The 17,666-nt window shown below is 36.3% G+C and overlaps 1 protein-coding gene across 1 annotated transcript in view; it reads right to left on the minus strand.

Moving 5' to 3' along the window:
- Nucleotides 1-17,666, minus strand: part of LOC112978593 (gephyrin-like) — a gene marked incomplete at both ends in the record, with an annotated part of 234,005 nt that overhangs the window by 33,592 nt on the left and 182,747 nt on the right. Inside the window, 1 exon segment of the mRNA XM_026092193.1 lies at nt 2,437-2,493. Coding sequence (XP_025947978.1) covers nt 2,437-2,493 — 57 coding nt within the window.

The raw sequence follows: 17,666 nt of genomic DNA on the forward strand, positions 1-17,666 counted from the left end.
AACTTGAATGTTCAAAAAAATTTTAGATATGCAACTTTGGTTTTGGAAAGGGATTTGTTTTAGCTGGTATTAAAGCCAACCAAAGTTTGATTAATATTCATTAAAATGTAGTAGCATTTTCTTTTAAACAAACCCTGTCAATTAGGTCAGGTTTCTCATACACATCAAAATGAAAGCCCATCTAGAGAAGAAAGAAAACACAAAGGGAAAAAGAGAAAGAAAGGAAGAAGATGGGGATGAAAGGACAAACTAATCAGATTTGGTGTTACCAGCCAGCGGAAGTTTTAAAAAAACAAATCACCGAGTGAAATCGTACATTTACTCGGAGAGAGCATCCTCTGACATTGCCTTCTAGGTGATCTCTGAGCTCCTCCAGCTTTCGATGGAGCTACATGTAAACATCAGAAAATGAACTGAAAAAGCAATCTGTTCTCTTGTCATGTTTTTTCTTTTTTCTTTCGTTCTTTATTTTTTTAAACAAATCATAGCATAACACATTTCTCACTGCCTTTGGCAAAACATTTCAAAACATCAAAGTGCTTTGCACACTACAAACATATATACTTAGTAAACTCTGGAACTGGATACAAGATTTTTTTGCTTAACATGGCTCTTTTTTCAGTATAGGAAAAAAATATAAAAAAAAATCAAGGAACAGATCATTCTAAAGCTACTGAATCTGCTACATTATTTATCTATTTATTTATTTATTGGCAAGGCAGTGTTCTAGATTTTTTCCATTAAAAATAACATTTTAGGGGTGATTTTGGGTATCTTAATTAGGACTTTCCATTGTCTATATGGACATTCATATCAGATTTTGTGTCTAAACACATTTTTTGGGTAGTGAAATTAAATCTCGGGCAGTCAGAGAAGAAAGTAGGAATCCTAAATTAGGTGTCAATATTTGAAAATTGAACCCTAGCGTTTTTTAAACTAGTGGCTTTCATACTGATGTCACATTCATAAAAATAATAGATGAATCCTAGCCCTTAAATAAGTTACACCTCTTGCATATGTATTTGCATTATCCATATACAATTGTATATGATGACCCATTAAAACGTGGAAGTCATAATAATTATCTGCACAATTTTCAAAACAGAATAGTAGCTGTGGCTGCCTGTGTTTTCCTCTGTGTGAATTCAGTGGTACTGAATGTCTGCTACAGAAACAACAGTCCATCAATCATGTACAGAGTTCTTCTCATATACACTCTAACTAAAACCTCTTCCCAAAACACAAGATGAAAAGCTAAAGCCTCACAGACAGTGAGGAATGCTACAGATGCCTCTAGTTATGACTGTATAAACAAATAGAAACTGGCTTCTTTTTCTGCACTGAGATCAATTTAAATGGTGTCATTACTGGAAAGAGGTGCATAATTAATCCTTCCCCTCCCCTTCTTTATGCTCAGTGAAATAACATTTTCACAAAAAGCAGCTGTAGAGCAGTGTTAGAGAACAGAGAGGATGGCTTGTCCTGGAACAAAGGCAATACGCACACATACAAGAATAAAACAAAAAATCAAAAACCAAGAAGGCAGGAAAGGCAAGGAGAGTGCAGAAGAAAAATGAATTAATTAGCGCTTGAGAAAGTGCTAAAAGGAAATAAAGTAGAAAAAGGTGAAAAATTGGATGGTTGAAAAGGAGGCAACTGTTGAGACGGAATCTTAACAGAATGGTCTGGACTGCACACAATCAGCATCTTGGTTAATTCAGAGAATTTCCTGTGTTTTAAACCATTTATTAATGTGTAACACTATACACGAGTGGGTACGGATTTAGAAATCTGCCTGTTCTCTTAGGTGCTCTAAACATTTGAGTATGTTTGTACAAACACAAAAAAGGCAGAAAAAGGAATTGGCTAGGTATTAGCAAAACAGTGGCTCCAGTCTTATTAGCCTCACATGAATCTCTCTCTCATTTCCTCTTTATTTACTCTTTTCTGATTTAAAGGCTAGATACATGCTAAATATTCAACCTTCTTGTACTGATCTTTTGCAGAATTAAATGAAAAATATGTGAGTACTATAAAAGTTTAATCATGTTTCAAGAGGGGAAGTGGTACTCTGAAGATGAGTAAGTCACTTCTCCGTGCAACAGGCAGTTAAGAGACAACAAATAACACAGATCAGAGAAGTGGTTTAATCATGATCCCCAAATTACAGACACTTCAAGAAGGTTGCTTCTGTCTCTTATTTGTGATGACATTCAAAGCTAACTAGTTGGTAGTTTGCCTTCAGCAGGTTGTTCTATGTGTAGCACAGAAACAAACAAAATGTGACCCAACAGCAATAAGAATACTGAAATAAAAATGATGGAATGGTGAGAAATGGAAAAGCCCCTTCCCCCCCTCCCCTCACCTCCCCCTTCAAAAGGAAAAGTGTAGGCTATAGAAGAAAAATTGCAAAATAAATGTTAGAAACATATTTACTTTGAGGGATCCAACTCTACTAGCAACTCCTTTGCTTTCATCCGGCCGTCTAATTTGCTACAATGGGGGAAGATGGGTAAAAAAGACAGAAGAATAAAGAAAAAGTGAACTTAAAAAAATTTCCACACAATCAGTTAGCAGTACATGCAAGACATCAATTTGACTCTCCGAGACATCTCTAGAGGACAAGGACACAGACTTTAATTTCTGGAATAAACGATGCTTTACCATGTCATTTTAAACTTCCTTGTTGATAATTTTTATTTAAATGTATTACCCAGCTGGCATAAGTTTTACATGCTGAATTCACTAAAAAATTTTTTAAAGAATACATGTTACTTGTCTGATTTGGATATGGAGAATAATGAAGTCCTAAAACTGACTGAAACTACCCCCCCATATCTTTTACTAAAATTAGTATTTGAATCAAATCACATGATACCACTATGCTGTTACTGCAAGTATCAAGCCTGACAAGTATCATTGCTGATACCTGACAGAATGCAATACAGATTCTTATTGACCCAGGCCTAGAGATTTTAGCCATTGCTATCAAGATTCCCAGTTAAAAAATTATGCTGCCCAACCAGAAAATTTTAATGCCAGACCAACATTAGATTTTTATTTCAATATAAAATATATGCACAATTTCTCTCCCAACAACTCCTGCCTGATTCTTTTTCCTTTATTATATAAGGTCTTTTCCTAGATGATGCAGAGGATGGAAGAAACAGTTGAAATAGCTGCTCTAAAGGCTTTGTATTGCTAGCAGCATGTATAACAAACCATTGATTTACAACAAGAGCTCCTTTCACAATTGCTGAATCCAGTAAATAAACTTTTTTTACTGCTGTGAAATTAAACCTATGTCAGGTCATTTGAAGTAGAGAGGAAGAAGACAAGAAAAATGACTTGAGGAATATCCTTCTTCTTGGTAGTCTGAGTTGAGACTGAATTGATAGCTTTTACTATCTGATGGTTGTTCCATATTTTATGTAAAATAAATTCAGTCCCATCCAACTGTGGTGGATCTTTTTAAAATCATATTAACCATCATTCCTTTTGGAAATCTCAGAAAGGAAGCCAAAGACTGAATAAGCCGTGGAAATTCAACTATGCTTTAGGCTGGCCTGGGGCACAATAGCAAAAGCAAAACTTATATTGCCACCACTTGATTCTATCTGACCAACAGACAAATAGGGAATTACATATTCAAAACACAGTCAACTGAATTTTTTTATTTTATTTTTTTAAAACTTGCACTAGATTCTCAAGAAAATAACACAACTAAGCAATATATTAAGGTTCTAAATGTTCAGTTCTGATAGGATGCACACTAATAAAATCCACTGGAACTTTTAAGGAAATTTTTGCTTTCCTTCCCTAGTCTTATCACATTAGAAAAGCATCTGTTTTGAACTCTCTCAAGTGAAACACTGACATTATCATTACGGTAGGACTCCAAGCAAATCTGCAAGCAATTCTAGTATTCTGACCAAGAACAAACTGTCATTCTTAAACAAAATATGTCTCCTTTAGAACAGAGACTCAGTGGAAGTATATGCAGTTGTAACCTAGTTGCTCCATCTTTCCTAATTCAAAAGAAAAAAAGCCTCAAGAGAAAAAAGGGATCCTTAGTTGAAAAGAAAACAACAGGAGTTAGAGCAAAGGTACTTGGATCAGCCTCCTGGTTGAAATAATGCCTAACCCAGAAAATAAGACAAAATGAAGTAGAATCCAAATTCATGGTATTAATTCAAAACTTTTTTCAAAAATAATATATTCAATTTTTCTCTAAAAAATGAGAAATGTACTGAAAGAAAAAACAAATGCTGATAATGTCACACAACAATGTGGAACCAGGATATTGAGAAAAATGATACATATCACAGAAACTTGGGAAAAAGTTGCAAGAGATCACAATATGCATTCCCTTCAGGGTAAATTTTTTTTTCTGATACCTACCAGTGTGGGTAGTGTGGCAGTTCAAGCTGTGCTGCTGGTTTAGGATTCAGTCAGAGATGAGGTTGGGGATGTTACAGGTGCATAAAATTGACATTATATACTCTCCCTCTTCAAAAAATATGGAAGAATATGTACACAATCTGTACATTATAAAGAATTAAATTATAAATGCTTGAAAATATAAAATATAAGGAGACAGTCTAAAGTCAGCTCTTGTTTTACATTCATGGCACAGTTAATTTCCAAGATAACATGTTTTCTATGGGAACCTTGTGCTATTCATCATGCAGTTTGGATGCTTCTCAAGGTATGAATCAAAGTAATATGAACATTGCACAAACTATACTACATCTCTTCTGGGAATTAAACAGGGTATTGACAAAAAGGCAAGGGGCAGCAGGAACTGAAAAACTGTTTTTTCATGACAAATGCCACGGAAAGGAATTCAGGTTTAACCCTATTTCTGGTAAACTCTTCCTGTAAAACATTCTGGAAGTTGGTTGATAAACCAGTATTTTGGAAAATTGCCATGGATTACACACTCCTCATTTTTCAAACACTCAGCTTGACCAAGAACCCTGTCACAGGGAAGGTGTGAATACCTGCAGGTAGGAAAGATCAGAGTGGAAAGACTGTGTGCATATGTGTTCTAAGTCAAAAGCATTTGTACTCATCAGTGACTTGTGTGATCTAGGACATGTCTCTTGATTTTACTATCACCAATTTGTAAAGTGAAAACAATACTTCCTCCTAAGCAAAATGTAGGACAAAGAAGAACCTAAACAGTGAAATTGTATACACAAGCTAAATGAAGGGATTATGAGATGAGGCAGGAGCAACACTAAGTAGTTATTGTCGAATGTTACCTGAAAGAAGGAAGGGTTTTGGAACAATCTGAATGAGCTAAATGAAGATATTCAATGTAAGGAAGGAAGTGAGGGGCTCTGAAAGGAACATCCCAGGAGACTGGCAGGGTATAATGCAGCAGCAGCAAAAGTGCATTACAATTACATTCCTTTCTTACTCACAAGGGAATAACAGTAGGAGTTAATAGCTAAGGATTAGCCACAGATGTCTCTATCCTGAATCCTGAAGAATAAGCTGGAGTTTAAACTTCAGTAGAATGAGATAGGAAGCCAGTGGAAGAGAACATAGGAAGCAGGGAAACCAACAGAGAGCAAAGAAGAGTGCTCATATATGCTTAATGGGCTTGTGAGAAGATAAACAAAAGACTTGGTTACCACAGAACAGGCACTTCATATTTTCCAAGCAGACATCTCATATATGGTTTCATTATTACTCCTCTACCTTCTAACATAGCCTATGAGGAATTTGCCTGTTTGCTTTCACCCTTGATTCTGCTCCAAAAGAAAATTTACAAAACCCACCTGGTTGATGTTAAAACATATATAAGCCAGCAGACCTACTCACAGGTCATAAAGGAAGAACAGCTCTGAACTAATCTTAAATTCTGGCTTTAGTTGGACTTACTTAAAAGAATAGTTCCAGAAGAGGAGAAATGACCTGAGATACTTAGCCCTATCCATCTTAGACTCCTTCCACTTCCTGATAACTTACCCTGTTCTTGGTGCACGAAAGCTTCCCTGCTTACTGCTTCTGACAAAGAAGCCTGAATTTTACAGGATCTAAAGCTTTCAGAAGGGGGTTTTTATACCCATATTCACCAAAAGGCTAAACCTCTTCAGATCTCTTCCAAAATCCTGTCAAATACATAAACATTTGACATTGATAAAGCCTTTTTGATAGGATCAAACTATTTAATTCCGAAACCAAATAAATACAACCCTAGCAATGGAAATCCTTTACAGTAATGGTTTAAAAAGATGTTAACTTCCTTATTCATTGGTCGGGCAAGCAGTGTTGGAATCATGTTAATCAGAAGCAAGACATTATACTACACAACATATGAACCAAATTCTGATTATTTGTTGGGCGTGTAAGAAAAATGTAAAACGTACTGCCACATGTCCACTACCTCAGAGCTCAACGATGAATGGTGGATAAAGAAAACTATTAATATTACTTGTAGAAACTCGTCGTACTTCATTACATCACTGGGCCTGCAAATAATTGTTTTTGCATTTGCCACATGCATTACCCCACGCATCCATGGCAACTGTCCCGATGAAAGCTTTCTGTTTTCTCGGGCAAAAAAGAAAAAATCCCTCCCAGTTTCTAGCAATGACTCCTTGAAGGTATTTATATAACCTAAAGTTTCCTTAAGCTTCTAACCTAGATGCTTTAGGGTATGTAAAGTTTTCAAATGATATGAATATCTGCTACTGAATCCTAAATTATGAGACTTGTTTGCCCCACTTTTTGTCAATGTGACTACACATATTGTTCATAAGTGTTTATAAAGTCGTCCCTTTTTAAAGAAGGTTTCTGGCTGTGAAACAGTGACCAGCAACCAGTAACCATCTGATCTCAAAACCGAGGGCATCTTGGTAAGAAAGGAATGATCAGTTTTGGAAATCTATAGCAAAACTGTGCATATGATATTCCTGTTTTCATTGCTTGCCTGCTTCCTTCAGGAGGACTCCACAGTATATTCCAAATATGGCTTTTTCTTTTTTCCCAAATGCTATTCAAGAGATGAAGGTAAAATGTGGAAAAAGAGCAACGGGATGAACCTTCCTCCAATCCAATGTATCTTAAAGAAAAGTTCTATGATTCAGTGAAGGGGCAGGTGGATATATAAAAACAACATTAAAAAGATCTTAAAGACAAGTGCACTGAGAAGACTAACACATAAAAGACTTATAGAAGAGAAACTAAATATGAATCATAATTTTTCACACCCCCCCCCCCAAAGTGGTTTTGGAGGATACAGTACATTAAGTATGGAGATGGTTAGGAGCCATCAGCAATGTGCTGTCAAAAGCATGGAGATTCCTCAAATTGATATAGCACATTCTACTAGAGAAGGAGATGGTCCAGTGGGTGAAGAGAAACCATAAAAGCTGTACTATACATTTTATTAAACCATTCTATCCCAGGAAAAAGTTCTTGAAATCTTTCACACCAATTCTCACACAATTTGTATTAACAGAGACACATATCTCTGTTAGCATAGCCCAACTGGCAGTGGTTTTACCTCAGTTGGCTAGGAACAAAAAAACTGATGTGTTGGCAGGATCAAATAAGGGAAGTGAATACAAAGGAGGAGGTCAAATCTTATTAAGATGGAAGATGTTTGTTCTGATCCTTAGCGATGTTTGTCAAAATTCATGGTACAGAACAAGCTGAAGAGATGTAAAGGACAGTAACAACCAGAAACAAGGAATAAACTGTCAATATTCTGAAGCTGGCAAGAAGTCATTTTAATTAGTGGAGTAATTACATAGTGCTTGTTAACACATTTGAGGTGGGATACTGCGACTTCCCACATTCAAATGATATATAAAAAAATACTCATACAGGCGGTATTTTGCACAAGCCTTACTTGCAGAAAATATTGATACAGAAATCTGAACTCCCACTACAATTTTCCTCTCTAATAATAGTACCCTACATCCAGTAAGCAGTTTCTATTGCTAACGAAGAGCTTAATATAGTTTTAATATTGAAGTGTCGCAGAATGGTTGAGGTTGGAAGGGACCTCTGGAGATCATCTAGTCCAACCCCCGTAAGTAAACTAATATCTTTTAAGTGAAAAAATGCATTATGCATAACTTTTACATTCATCCATGAAAAAGAGACTTTTACCTGAAGAAACTCTTACTTTTGCAGTTTTAGACCAGACAAACATTAATTAGATGGGGCTTCCTAAATAAACAGGGAGTATTATCAAAGAACCAGAATATACGCTGCTGTAACACATGCTCCTGTATACTGTCTTACCCAACAAACACATTCACTTCTATGCATTATACTGCAGTATGGCATAAATGTTTTTTAGGGTTGCTACACTTCTTGGAAAAGGTCAAGCTACAAAAGCAGAATGTACATGAACATGGATGAATACTAATAAAACACCATGTCATACCATCGCACATTTTGTTCACACCACCCACATATATTTTTAAAAAATTTTCACTTTTTTTAAAAAAGCTGGCACTACTACTTACACTGCTCCATGTGCAGATGAGGGAGTTAACACAGTGCAGGTAGACCAATCATTGGTACAAATTAAATGCCAATATTTTGCAGCTTTGCAGTTTAGTACAAGAATATCATCACTAGATTAATGCTCTGTTAACAGATGTAACAACAAAGATAATTTAACTATGTCCTTATACAGGAGTTTTTGTAACACATTGGTTGTTTACACCAACATGTATTTTTTTGCAAATATCTGCTGACTTTAGTGAAATTTAATGGTCAGAATTCAAAGCTAAAATTTGGCAGGTACAATGCACAACCAGGGCAAAATCGATTATAATAAATATCCACATTACATATTATGCCACTATTCTTAGAGACTTAACATCCTAAATCTCATTTACACTAGACCTCAGGGCAAATGAGAGTCAGGTCCTTATTTTCACTATCCAGTTAACAAAATACACAGACTTTATGCTGGCCAAGTCCTGAAGAGGTTATAAATGATGAGTAACAAAACAGAACAGCTACTTTTGGCAGAGGCACGCACAGTCCAACTGGAATTTTATGAAAATTACATACAGACTCCTACAGCTTTCAAGGAATGCTGGAAATCAGCAGGCTTAATTAGCCTGCGCAGAGCTGTGCACTACTGAGACTAGACTGCTTTTCCAAGCAAACTGATTTAGAACAAGTTCAAGTATTTTAGGCTTCATTATATAGTGGACATCTATGCATAAACATATAGAGACTAAGGTTTACCACAGGGTCTCCAAACTCTCTTACAGCCGCATATCCTCCTTGTCCCAGAGCTCCCAGTTGCACAACCCTCCTGTCATACAGCTCAAGTTCCCCAAACCCTTTTAGCCACATAAGGCTGTCTTGTCCCAGTTCACCCTATACCACTCAACCCTTACATCAGATTTCTCAAACCAATACTTTCACTTCTCTCACTTCAGCCCCACTTTGAACATGCTTTTCATTGGGTGCTGGTATATATTGCTGCCCTCATACCTGAAGCATCATTTATTCTCTGGCTTTCCCCCACAAACAACAGCAAAATTTGCAGCTTTCAAAAACCTAAACACATGTTGCATTTATCAGAAATCCATCTGGGCAAGCAGGGAAGTTCATGTTTAAGAAAAAAGAAAAAAAAACCATGGTAAATCCTAGGTGGTGAAGTTTTGAATTCTTTGTACATACCTTTCCCAAACTGGCAATTCAGTTCTGAATGTGCAGCTCTTTTGCCTTGTTGCCCTAGGTTGAAGTTCTAAAAGCTAGAAGCACGTACAGGGCTATTCATACTTAAATGGAGGACAATGTCCTTTAAAGATTTTAGACAGTAAGCTAGCTCCTATCAAGGATACCTGGGTAGTGACGTTGAAAGCTGCCTTATCAATGAAGTCACTTAGAAGTGACCCAATGATGGGAAAGGTAGGTTATAAAGTGAATCAGCTAAGATATTTGCTCTCTTTGACCACGTTTAGCAGCAAAATTAAGGGAGAGCAGTTTGTATTAGGGCTCAGTGTCAAAAGAGAAGATCCCATCTTTCTGAAAACAGATGGGCCAGTGAGGCTTTTAAGGGAAGAGTAAACCTTATTAAGGAGTAATGCATTTACGGTATGTTTTCAAATGATCTGTAATATCCTGTACTTTATCCTTTTGACTAAGCAGTACTATGTCTGAAAAAATCTGTGTAAAGCCTTTGTCACATATATTTCCTCACATCTATGCCTCCTGAAGAGCTGAACTGTAAAAGGGAAGTAGAAGGGTTCGTGAGGATACTGGGAAACACTGTACTTATTAAAGCTACAGGAAATACACAATTCAAGCAATCAGATGATAAGCTCAGCAGCTGGAGATAAGGCGAAAAGATTCTGGATTCTATTCAGTTTACAGAAGCTTAAATACATGAGCCTAAGTGGCTAGACACTAACAATAACCTGGGAAGTGACAAAAAGGTCAATCTTTGTCCACACTGATGGTACCTTTGAACCAGCTCATTGTCCAAGCAGGCTCGCTGTGAGCTTCACGAAGCCAACAAGGTGTTGCAAAGAATGCCAATGCATAGAACTTCTTGCTCAAAGGTTTTCCTCTTATTTTGAAAACAGTATGTTTTAAAAGAAAATAAAATCAGTCTTAACAAATAAACTGTAATGTCCGAATGGTGCAAACCTGAAAGAGAGACTGCGAACAGCTGGTCTGAAATCTTGCCAAACATGTTACTGTTTGTTATGGGATGCTTTGCATAAATCTAATGCAAGGCATTCAAGCCCAGTTTCCAACACAGTCTTTCGACAGAAATAAGCTCCAAATGTGTTTTGAATTTCACACCCTAACAACCCCCAATTTGTCACAGATTTTCCCATAAATCCATTCCAACAGTTGCCACTGTTGCTGCTTTAAATAAAAAGCTCTTTAACTGAAATATACGCAGGTTTCAGTTAACCTTAATATGAGTAAATGCCAAGAGAAACTCTTCTCAGAGAATACGCAACACTACATGAGTGCTCAGAAACAGATTAATAACCTCTTTCTTTCCTTTCAAACAAACAAATACACTGTTGAAGCCTGACTGAAGAAATCAGATTCTACCCCTATTCAAACTTTTTCATGAATGCCCCTTTTGAAGGGATTATATCTTTTTTAAAATTTAACTGAAATGGTGAACAAAATATAAATAGAGTATGTTTGGTCTGACATCCCTGACCCTAAACAGTGAACATTATAACAAAGTAGAAGCAATTTAAGGCATTTATGGATAAATTTTGAATGTAATAAATATGGGGATTCATTAGAATCACTGTCATTATTATTAGTCATCTAAACACATTCTTGTACCTCATCCTGAGGTATCTGTGAATGGAATAATACCTTCATAGTCATTCAATTTCACTCTCAAATTTTAACATGCCATCAGGATTTTTTTCAACATTTGTGTGGCTACTGTCTATTTTACAGAGGCAGAAATACAGAAAAAATTAAATACTACTTTCTTATACTCTGTTTTCAAGGAACAAACAAAACTAGTTAAACTTTGAACATCAGATTGCTGATGTTCAAAACAAGACAATTCCCTGGAGCTCTCTAGTTCCTTCTCCATTTTCTTGCTGCATACACAAAATTAGAAGAGGGACAATAGCATAAGATCAGTATTCTATTACACAAAAAGTGGTACAACTAAATAAGAACTTTCTCAAGCACAGGCAATGCACTCAGCACATAATACCAAATTCTCCATACAAATCCAGAATATAAAGTTGGAGAAGCATAATCCTAAACTTTACATGAACTACAGAATAAAGGGCATCTAGCATACACCATGAGAAAACAGGATAATTAGAGGAGTAGGTATAAAACGAAGTTGTATTTAACAGGAGGAACAACTGTAGTAATAAATTTAGAATGGCTGTTTATGAAAAGGCTGGAGAAAAGATTGTGACACTGTTGTTTTGATTCTAAAACCCATCATCTTTATTTTCCCATTTCCTGTTACTGGGTGTCAATGCTTAGTGATCATTACAATTTAGAACGGACTTGGAATGATAGGGCTTATAACAATGATTTCCAACCTTTCTGGATAAATTTCTGGAATAATCTGCTATAGCACTTACTCTCATTGCCTACTGGTTGTTGTTCACTTGAGGTACTCTAAACTGTTATTTATTGGACTTAGAACATGTAAAGTGGAACTGCACGAAAGGAACAAGTAAAGCAGCACTGACATAGCACACATGTTCCTCTGGTATGAGTCTACAGTTCTTAGGCTCAGCTGTGATAAAAGATTATGCATATACACACATGCACAGATAAAAAACCCCACAAACTTCCTAAGGGGTGGAGAGGCACAGAGAGCAGATTACACACACCCACAGGTATGAGTGAAGACACTAAGCTACAGAATAAGTAGCACAAATATTCTCTTCTAACTGGGAATATAGGAACTTGGCAGAAGAGTGCTAAAGAAAAAGCGTGTTGTACCTTAGTATAGCTTTTTCTCAAAACCTGGGGAAAGACTTGTTAAAAATAGCAACAATACCAGGCTGATGGAGACAGAGTGAGAATCTGCGAAGTGACTGGAAACTCTCATAATCTGATAGCACTCTCTCAGGCTAAGTCCTAAAAGACAATGCCTTTTCTTTTCTGCCTTGGACAAACAAATAGATGAAAGACTATTCTCATTAGACAGATCACTGTGCTGACCTAAAAATGCAAGTGTAACATGATTCTGAGAACTAGGCTTTTGCAAAGAGAAAGTCTGTCTGCTTGGGCAAAAAAGATACCAGAAACAATACCTTGATATAAAAAAGTTACTACAAAATTTCTCAGAACTGATTTAAAGTCTATGTCTCTATGTCTTATAGAAGGCATCTCATAAACTCCATGCAAAACCAGGAGATGCTGACACACACATTTTGGAGTAAATGGTTTATGAGAGCCTTGCATTCAGGCTCAGTCTTTCTTTTAGACAAATAACCAATTTCTTGGATACTTGGATAGTTGTTTTTGTTATCACATCAGACCAAGAATGACTTCACTGTTCTACAACATAACAAAATTGTCCAATTGCTTGGCTACATGAAGATAGATTTGATCTCAGTGGAAAAGTATTTTTAATAGGGATGCAACAAATCCAAAGTGAATAGGTCTCCAATTCAAATATGACTAGTCTTGTAAAATACACTTTTCCATCTCAACAGACAACAGTATTATCTACCAAGGAAGACAAATGACCACCTTTAGCCTCTTGCTAAAGCACCATTCTGACTGAACATAAATTGACAGACAGCTCAAATAGATTCTTGAAATCCTTTGACTCTGTTTTTTCTAATGGAGAGGAATAAAAAGCCATGCCAAGGAGGTTACTAGGACTATGGCAGAAAGGCTGCTAGAAACAAAAATAAAGAAAACTATTTTATCTAGGCTAGAAACTGTTAAGTACCAAATACACCTTGTGAAGCAATTTAAAACAAGGAGTAAAAGATTCTTTAGACTTATAAATAAAAAAGATAAAGTAGAAATCTGAGGTTGGGCAGAGACTAAAGGTGATTGAGGTAATAAAAATAATTCCTTGTCTGAAATTTGAATTAAGATTATAATAGATGATATGGGAACAAAAGCAAGATAATGAACAGGAATTAGTATAAAGCTGTATTGCTTTTGATAAGGCAGCTGCTTTTACAAACAGAGAAAATGTGGGATAGGAACATATAGAAGTTAAAACAGTTGCTGGGTGGGCAAGGGAATGGCTAGGTGGAAGCTGACAAAACGTTTTGCTTAAAGGGGAACAATCAGACTATAGAGAGTTATGAATATAGTTTCCAAACGTAGAGACTGATCTTGTCCAGTATTTTCAATAATGTTTTTGACAAAAAAGTTAGGAGTGCTCTCAGATGAATTTGGGAGACACCATCGTTACGGAATATTGAAGTAATCTCATCAGCAGGTATTTGATAACCTTAAAGACTGCTGTAAAAAAAATGAGGTGAAACTTAACACAAAGGTCTGAACTAACATGCATCTTTGCTATGAGGGCAAGGACTTATCAGTTGGAAAAAAGACAGAGATAAGCCCATTGTACAATACACTGATAAAATCTCATTTAGTTTTGATCACTCTGAGGAAGGTGAAATCTAGAACAAATGAGAAAAACTTGAGGCAGTCTTTTTTACAAGGGGAAAACGAAGGATCTTGACTTAGTCAATCTACAAAAATGAAACTGAATGATTCTATGTCTCCCCTCTACATGTCCATCTGAAGAATTGATCCACGAATAAGAAAAGAGCTATTGAAATTAAAAGGCCAATAGTGGCATAAACTGACCAAAGGAAGAGTGAAATTCTAAAAGAAACTTGGAGACAGCAGTGGAGACAGGAAAACTATTTTTAGTTTGCCAGTCTTAAATAGAAGATTAGATTCATTGAACCAGGAGGTTCCATTTACTTTTATACTCCTGTTTTCTAAAATCCTTTTCAAAGGTGCAACTGGACCTGAGAGACTATCATGCTAGAGAATCTACAGCTTGAAGGTATTCCCATATTTACATCAGACATGAGAAAAGCAATGTCTGTCCTTGAGATTCTTGCTTCTCTCTCACATTTTGCATCAGGTAGATGCTACCTACTTCTGTGATGAAACCAATGAATGTTTACCTCAGATGATACATTAACCACAGGAACATGCACACCTTGAAATAGCTTTCCTGGTCTAAATATCAGTTTTTGCTCTTGCAAGCACACATCTGCTGCTGCTGCTGCTAGACCACCACCACTTTTAACAGCACTCTGGGTTGTATGTACACACCAAATAGAATATAATTATTATTATTATACTGCCAATCTGTGGAAGCATGGTGTGATGTCAGGACTGTGATGTGCAAGTAGCTTGCCTCAAGAGCAAACAAATACAGACTTTCCCTTAAGAATACTCTTTGAATAATTAATAGATATGTTAAGATTAGTAGGAATGGAGAAAAAAAATGGAAGTGTATGGGTGTGAAGGCACAGCAGAAGAAGGGATACAAGAACAACATGTCTTGATCGCACATGGGTTATAAGTTCATTCAGATCACAGCATTCCATGCAGCTTCTCAGGATACCCAATCAGGGAAACAAAAGACAGCCTAAAACAAGGGACAGTCTACACCCAGACTAAAAGAACTAAGCCACTGAGAGAGGATGTTGGAATGATAAAAAACAGGGTTAGATAAGGAGAACAAAGGACAGCGAGCAAATCCTTGATTCAAGAAGTGGAGCAGGATGGAGAGGGAAAATCCTGATCACTGTCAGCTCCTAAAGCATATAAAAGTCACATCCAACACCAACTTATGGATACTAGCCTAAGAAGAAAACAAGAGAGGTGGTAGAGGACTTGCTCCACATTCTACAAGTCATTGCATGGAATCCTGACCAGACCAGGTGGATACACGTCTGGATGCCAGACTACTTGGACACATATATTTTGGTGCCTTTGAGTATGTAAATACAAGAATGTGACTGAAATCATTTTCATTTTCAGATTACATCACCTACCTCTACTATAAGATCTGGCATTGAACTTTGCTACGTTGTTGCTAAATAAAGAAAAAAATAACTAGAAGAAAGAGGTTTGTTGGCCTATCCCTGAAACCATGTTTTGAAACTTCTGATTTTTTTTCCTCAGAAAAGAGCACAAGCAATAAGTGATGTGGAGAATGTCCTATGCAAAGGAACAAAAGCAACCTTGCCCATGACTGGGCTGATGATTAAGATCAGGTTAGTGTAGGAATGACTGCTACAGGAAATTACAGGATTAGTAGGAACTGAGGCACTAAAAAAGAGAAGTAGAGGAAAACCAAACTCCTACAAACAGAGCATGTGACTTCATGAAAATTCAGCAAAAAGATGCAACGTAGTTATAATCTTGAAACTATATTTCATGAAGAAACACAAACAAATCAGTTGGTGCAGGTAATGAGAACTGATATCCCTGAAGAGAAGAGAGAAATGAATGGGGAGGGAAGTATATGTTGTTCCAAGGGGTCAGCTCCAGCATGACATCAAAATGGCCACCAGACACCAAACAGTCTTAACAAGAGTCAGTGACCTGACCAGAACTAGATATATTAAAAACGGAGCTAGCAATTCTTTCTGTAGAGGTGCATTCACAGTCATTTCTAAATGAAGAAGCTGGATGAAAGACAGATATAACTACATTGCTGTTTGGAAAAAAAACAAGAGTTTAAACTTGAGATTTATTTTGGATAGGTGCTGAAAAGGTGTGGCTAAGGAAACTAATGAGAGAAAGATGCATAACTTTTCCTTTTCTTAAAGTAATGTGAACCTGAAATTATCAGAATTTGAAAAAACACCACTTTGCATTTGAAGAAAGCAGAGTAATAAAAAGTCTTGGTCCCAAAGCTAGTAGAAAAAAAATTTCAAGGAGGTACTGAGCAGTTGCTGCAGCATAAGCAAAAGTAGGTCAGAACTCAAGCAATGCACTTGTGAGTTAGGAAGTCTGTTGTAAGAGAATATTCTCTTCTGGAGAGATATTCATGCAGAAAAGTTACTATTTGAAAAAAAACCTATTTGCATAGAAAAACTGAAAAGCTTCTTTCTGAAGTGTTTCAAAATTTCACTAGATTCAGCAAAAATCGGAAATCTGTAGCTTAATAAAATCCCAGCCCATTACTAAGAAAGAGGAATGCAGGAAATACGTTGTACATGAGAGAGACTTTGTATGTCTCCATATATAACAGGTCTGAAAAGTAGCTGATTCTATGAATTCAAGAATCGTTCTGTACTGGTACATACAACCAATTCCTAGCTGCTCTAACATCCTTCTTCAGCCCTGCTATAAGCACTTCTTTGGCATGAGACAAGGAAGGGAACCAGATTTTGGCACTGCTATTCTATTTAATACTGTACAGATTCTGGTTACTGCTGAATATGGTACTACTTGAAAAATATGTATTCAGGAAAAAAGAAATTAAATAAAACAGTCAAATAAGTTGACTATTGAAAGTTCATGTTCAGCTTAAACATGATGACATAAATCTTTATTTTGTCCCTCTAGAGGGTTGCTGACAGGTCTATTTTGGTATTAACAAAAAAGAACTCCTGTACTTTTCAACATTTTTAGAAGGAATTTTAGTAGACTCTGCTTTTATTATTTACGATGCTTTTTTTTTTGACATTCCAAGCATATCAAGCTGCTTATTTCTTAGTTTCAATGTCTCACTTTTGAAGCTGTGGCATTTAGTGTTTCTGTATAACAACAATCACTATCCTTAACCAGAATTTAAACTAAAAATGAGACTTATTAGGACTCAATCATTCACATGCTTTACCAGGACTAAAAACTTGAAATAATGAGAAACAAAAGCAATGACTATATGGAAATATTCCAGTATCTTAATTAGTAACTGATTTGGAAAACACTGCTGCACTGTGTTGCAGAAAACCTGAAGGATACTGGAGACTGACATGCGTTAGGATGCATGCAGGATCCTCATCTTAAGACAACCCTGGCTATTTTCTACTCCAATCTGCATTCTCTCGGTATCGCTTTTCACTAAATCTCATTTTTCCTGGAATGTGCACTGAAAAAGATTATGAGGAAATGAAACCCAGAAATAATCATGGAAACACTGGAATTTCTAACAGGATCAGATTGATTTATTTAGTTAAGCATGTGTGCCCATAAACAGCTACCTGTTTTAC

This window comes from Apteryx rowi, unplaced genomic scaffold (assembly GCF_003343035.1).
Source record: "Apteryx rowi isolate R43461 unplaced genomic scaffold, aptRow1 scaffold_945, whole genome shotgun sequence".
In the NCBI taxonomy this organism is placed as follows: Eukaryota; Metazoa; Chordata; class Aves; order Apterygiformes; family Apterygidae; genus Apteryx; species Apteryx rowi.